This window comes from Corylus avellana, chromosome ca2 (genome assembly GCF_901000735.1).
Source record: "Corylus avellana chromosome ca2, CavTom2PMs-1.0".
Taxonomy (NCBI): domain Eukaryota; kingdom Viridiplantae; phylum Streptophyta; class Magnoliopsida; order Fagales; family Betulaceae; genus Corylus; species Corylus avellana.
The window spans coordinates 5770717-5775994 of record NC_081542.1 but is presented as its reverse complement, the minus strand read 5'-3'; the positions used below and the strand labels follow the sequence as shown (position 1 = coordinate 5775994).

Here is a 5278-nt window from a genome sequence, read left to right as displayed (position 1 = left end):
GGGAAGGGTAAAATGGGTATAAAACATCCAAAACGACGTAGTTTAATGTTAAAGGGGTCCAAAGTGAGAGAAAACCAAAGTTCAGGGGGTCTAAGTGAGAGCTTTGAAAATTTAGGGGGGGTTTTTCAAATCGACTGGAACTTCAAAAGGGGTTTTCTGAAGTTTCTCCTAAAATTTTTAATCATCGGCAATAACATGTTACTATAGCCATGGCTAGTTGGAAATGGATAAATGTGAGAAAAAGTAAGAATATTTGGTATAGAAAAGTAAATTGTTTTGTTTTTATTTTATAGTAATTTTATTTTATTTTAATAGTAATAAAAAGTAATTAATGTGATATAAAAAATAAAAATATTAAAAATTTACTTATATTATAATAATAAATTGCTTTGGTTTGGCCATTGCCAAGCACATTCCAAATGTGATGGAGATGTTTATTATAGCAGTAGCTTTGCCTTTGAGTGTGCCAAGTGTAATTTCAATCTTGATGAGTGGTGCTTGCGTAGAATGTTAGAATTAATGAGATAGTGAGTTGAACATTTTAATCAATAATTCTATAAGATGTTTCCTTGCTTGAATCGTGAACAATCTCGTGTATTACTTGCTCATGAAACTTGTTAATGCTTTCTAATTAAAAAAACATAAAAAAAAAAAATCGAGATATGTTAAGAGTCAAGTTTTTCATATTTGATCCCTAAAAGAAAAAAGTTTTTCATATTTGATCCAAATTCTTTTACCAGTTTAATATTAGATCACCATTAGATTTATGAGATTCATTATTGACTTATGTGAAGTTTATATAAGTTCACAAATTCAATAATTAATTTGTAAAAAGAGATAAAAAAAAATTATAAGAAAAACATTAACCTTACATTAAAAAAAAAGAAAAAAAAACTTCCTTTAATAAAAAAAAAAAAGGGTTTTTTTTTTTTCTTTTTTTTTAATGTAAGGTTAATGTTTTTCTTATAATTTTTTTTATCTCTTGTTAATGCTTTAGGAAGGAGGAGCAGAAAAGTGAGGTGCCTCCACTGACAATCACTCAATTTGAGAAAATGAACATCTCCACTTCAAAATTTCATTCATTTCTTTCGGTTATCGTATTTAGAAGAGTAAAATTGTTCAAGTTTTGTTGAGGTTAAAATTTTTAGACAACACTAATCTTCTAAATGCACTTTTAAGAGGTCATGCCAAGCATTTTACTGAGCCCACAAAAGTTTATTCGTTTTAGACTTTTAAGGATTGTTTGTCAATGGATAAAAAAAAAAAAAAAATTCATACTATTCATGTCAAATTCAACTTCAATATTCTTACATTATATATATATATATATATATATATATATATATATCAATTAAATCTTCCTACACTTCCCGGCCTCTTTCTTTTTTAAAGAAAATGGCAAACGGCCCCTTAATGCCTTTTTCTTTTCTGATATTGTTCTCAGCTTTGGGTAATAGTAGCAGTAAATTTCATCTGCAAGGATTATAGCTCCTAGTACTATCATAGCCTCTCAATAAAAAAAAAAATAAGAATATTAAAAATTGAATTTTAGATAAATAATATAGAGCCATTTTATGGTAGCCTAGAAATTTGCCGCTGGAAAGTAAAAAAAGTCTCGTAATAAGATAATTTCTCTTCAATATGCTCGGAGAGTTATCCAACCCCCTAAAAAGTAGTGCAGAGAGGTATTGATGAGACAGAAGACAGCCGTACAAGTGGTTCTGATGGACTTTATTGGATTGTCGAAATCTTTTTCATTGTTTATTGGGCTTTTTTTGTTTTTTTGTTTTACTGGTAGGTAGAGAGAGAGCTTGAATGTGGCCAATTATGGTGGACTCCAGGCATGTGATTTATTGAGGAATCAAGCTGACACTTTGCATTATTTGACAAGGATAGAAGACTTGCTATCTATCCTTCTTCTTCTTCTTATATCTTTTCTACCCTTGAGACCGGTCACTTGCCAAATGGAGTAGCCACCATCTCCGGCCACCCACTCGGACGAGCCCATCAGAATTTGGGAAAGTTTCGGCGACCAGAGCAGTTGAAAGTGAGGTAAAAACTTTAAACTTCCCTTTATGACTTTCTTTCTTTCCTAATCTTGAAATTTGAAAATTTAAGGCAGGCTCCTCTTGTTTCAATCTTTTTAATTTACAACCTTTAGATTCTTAAAGTTCAGCTTCTCCAAATTTGTCTTTAATTCAATATGATAAAAGTGATCGGAAGATTAAGTCTCTCTGCCTTTGCTGCCATTGCGGTGTGTGTGCCTAAGAGAGAGAGTCAGAGATGGAGTTTGAACATATGAGCCACGAGAATACTTGCCATCGATCCTTCTTCTTCTCTTTTTACATAACAATCAAATAAATTGCTTGCTTTTGCTTTCAAGAGCGTAAAAAACACTGGTGTGAGCATTGATGAGTGGTTATGTGATTTGAGTGTGATTTCTTTTTTTCTTTTCCTTGCTTTTTCTTTCTGCGAAATGGTAAGAAGCTTTGCATGCTGAAAAGGTCCAGTTCATAAACATGTGTTTTAGCTGTTCTTTTTAACTTAAATTGCGATGCATTTGCAAGCTTCTTTTCCTCATTGGATCGTTCACTAAACTGGGAGATTGCTTAATTGGGTCCTTTTTTATTTATTTTATTTTTTGTTTAGTAGTTGTGCCCTTTTTAGTTTGAAGATAATTAGTCCCGTTTTGGTGTAGGGCATAGTTGAAATCTCAAGAGAGAGACAAAGGACTAGGAACGTACAACAATTAGTACACCCATCCGGTGTCAATTTTAGGAGTGCATCATCTAAAAATTTCATTTTATAACAAATTAAGGATGCTCTGTGACACCCATATGTAAAACATTTCCTGTGATATTGCTAATTAAAAAGTTGTCTCGAAGGAAAATTACACGGAGAGACAAAGACAGATGGAACTTCAGCATTTCTTCCACCACCATCCGTTGGCCTCGACTTATTACACGACATCTTCTTATAGAAGATATTGTCAGGGGTGCACGGAAGAAATATTGGGTTTTAGTTACAGTTGCCAAATGTGCGAGTTCTTCCTCCACAAATCATGTGGCGAACAACCCCACGAATTGCAGCACCCATTGCACCCCCAACATCCTCTTCTTCTCAGAGAAACCCCAGATGATGAAAGCCCAGATGATGAAAGCGCACATGATGAAAACCCAGATGATGAAAGCCCACATGAAGAAAGCCCACATGATGAAAGCCCACATGATGAAAACCCAGATGATGAAAGCCCACATGATGAAAACCCACATGATGAAAACCCAGATGATGAAAGCCCACATGATGAAAACCCAGATGATGAAAGCCCACATGAAGAAAGCCCACATGATGAAAGCCCACATGATGAGCTATGTTATTTCTGCAATAAATATATACACCGCTTCTTGGGCTTCGCTTACAATTGTTCTCACTGTAATTTTAACCTTCATCTTAAATGCGCTTCTATACCCTTTACCCTAAAACCTGAATTTCACGACCACCCATTGAGGCTCCTGCAGAAATCAGTCTCCTTCACTTGCGATGCATGCGGGAAGGAAGATAAAGACATGTACTCTTACGTATGTACCAGTCTCACATGCTCATTCATGGCCCACCAAAAATGTGCTTCCTTACCGTTGACTGTCAAACATACAAGTCATCACCACACTCTCGACCTCACCCACTCTTCTCAGCTAAATCAATCCCACCGTCAAATTTGTCGTCTCTGCGTTAAAAAGGTGGACACTGACAGAGCTTATTATTGCTCGAAATGTAATTTTGTTGCCCACCTTGTTTGTGCTACACGCGAGGGAGAAACCGAGGAAATAAAGAAGCCTCTAGAGTCGACAGGTATCCTTAAAAACGAAGATTCAGAACTGGATGAATCCATTGACTCATTACCTTATGCTGTGAAGAAGATGAAGATAGGAGAGGATAAAATTGAAATACCAGTAGAAATCGAACATTTTAGTCATCAACATGACTTAAAGCTTACAGAGGAGCTTCTGAACAAGGAACAATGTGATGGGTGTATGCTTCCTATATCTACATCCCCATCCCCACAATTTTACAGTTGTGCTCAATGCAGATTTTTTCTTCATAAATCTTGTGCTGAATTATCAAGAAAAAAGCGACACTCACTTCATCCGCACCTCCTCACCCTCTTCGCAAAGGCACCTTATCCTTTTGGCGGCGTCAGTTGTAATGTTTGTGATAGGTCATGTGAAGGCTTCATCTACCATTGTAAGGAATGCTATTTTGATGCAGATGTCCAATGTAGTTTGATCTCAGACATCCTTCCACATGACGGTCACGAGCACCCGCTTATTCTATCAAGAGCACCCGTAAGTGAGAATTGTAGTTGTTGTGATAATAGTGGAAGAGTATTCAAGTGTGCTGATTGCGAATTCACTTTGGATGTCAAATGCGCTACACTGCCACATACCATGAGGTACCGAAGCTTTGAGCAACCCTTCAAATTGTGTTATAAGGCTGAAGATGATCATTATGAGGACGATGAATATTATTGTGACATTTGTGAAAAAAAACGAAATCCAAAGCACTGGTTTTATTACTGTGCAGATATGAGTTTCCCTGCCCATCCCAATTGCATTCTTGGAAAATATCCGTATTGGAAACGATTGGCATCTACTACCTCCTTGTGACAGCCCTGAGATCGTTAATTACTGAGCAAGTTTAAGGTTTCTCATCATCATGATGTAAATCAAATCCCGATTGTTCATTATGTTATAAAAGACAAGCATGTTTGACATTTCAATGATCATGTTCTTTATGTATTTATGTTGTGTTGGTCAGCTTGCTCTTTGTGGCTGTGTATGTTGTTGTGCTTGTTTGAAGAGAACAAAATTATGTTTATTTTTTTGTTAATTAGTCTATAAAATTGTCATGTGTTTTTGAGTAGGAAGAAGTACATACTTTTTTAATAGAATTATTCTATAAAATTGTTATGTATCACTTGAGCACGTAAGAAATACATTTTTTTTAATAGTTTTTTATTAAAAAGCACGAGCTTTTATTATGTTAAGGAATACATTATAATTTTATAGATTAGGTCTACCAGTACTTATTAAACAAATTAATTTGGATCAACCCAAATTAACCAAAACTCAATTATATAACATTCTAACTCGCTAATTTTGTGTTGATTGAGTTTGTAACAAGTTTGTGAATTGTGTCAAAAATTGCTATCGGCTAGTACTATGGTTTCATAGTCACAATATTATACTTAATCCTTACAGCATGTAAAGTAAAGAAGCTG

The 5278-nt window shown here is 34.8% G+C and overlaps 1 protein-coding gene across 1 annotated transcript; it reads left to right on the top strand.

Moving 5' to 3' along the window:
• The first annotated feature begins 1861 nt into the window (after positions 1–1861).
• Positions 1862–4798, top strand: LOC132171622 (uncharacterized). Its single transcript, XM_059582992.1, has 2 exons — positions 1862–2052; positions 2886–4798. Exon 2 carries the CDS (start codon positions 2913–2915, stop codon positions 4662–4664), a length of 1752 nt encoding a protein of 583 aa, XP_059438975.1. The 5' UTR covers positions 1862–2052; positions 2886–2912; the 3' UTR covers positions 4665–4798.
• Positions 4799–5278: the final 480 nt, after the last annotated feature.

Coding starts and splice junctions, on each gene's coding strand:
- LOC132171622 (XM_059582992.1), top strand. CDS start 2,913: ATGGAACTTCAGCATTTCTTCCACCACCATCCGTTGGCCTCGACTTAT.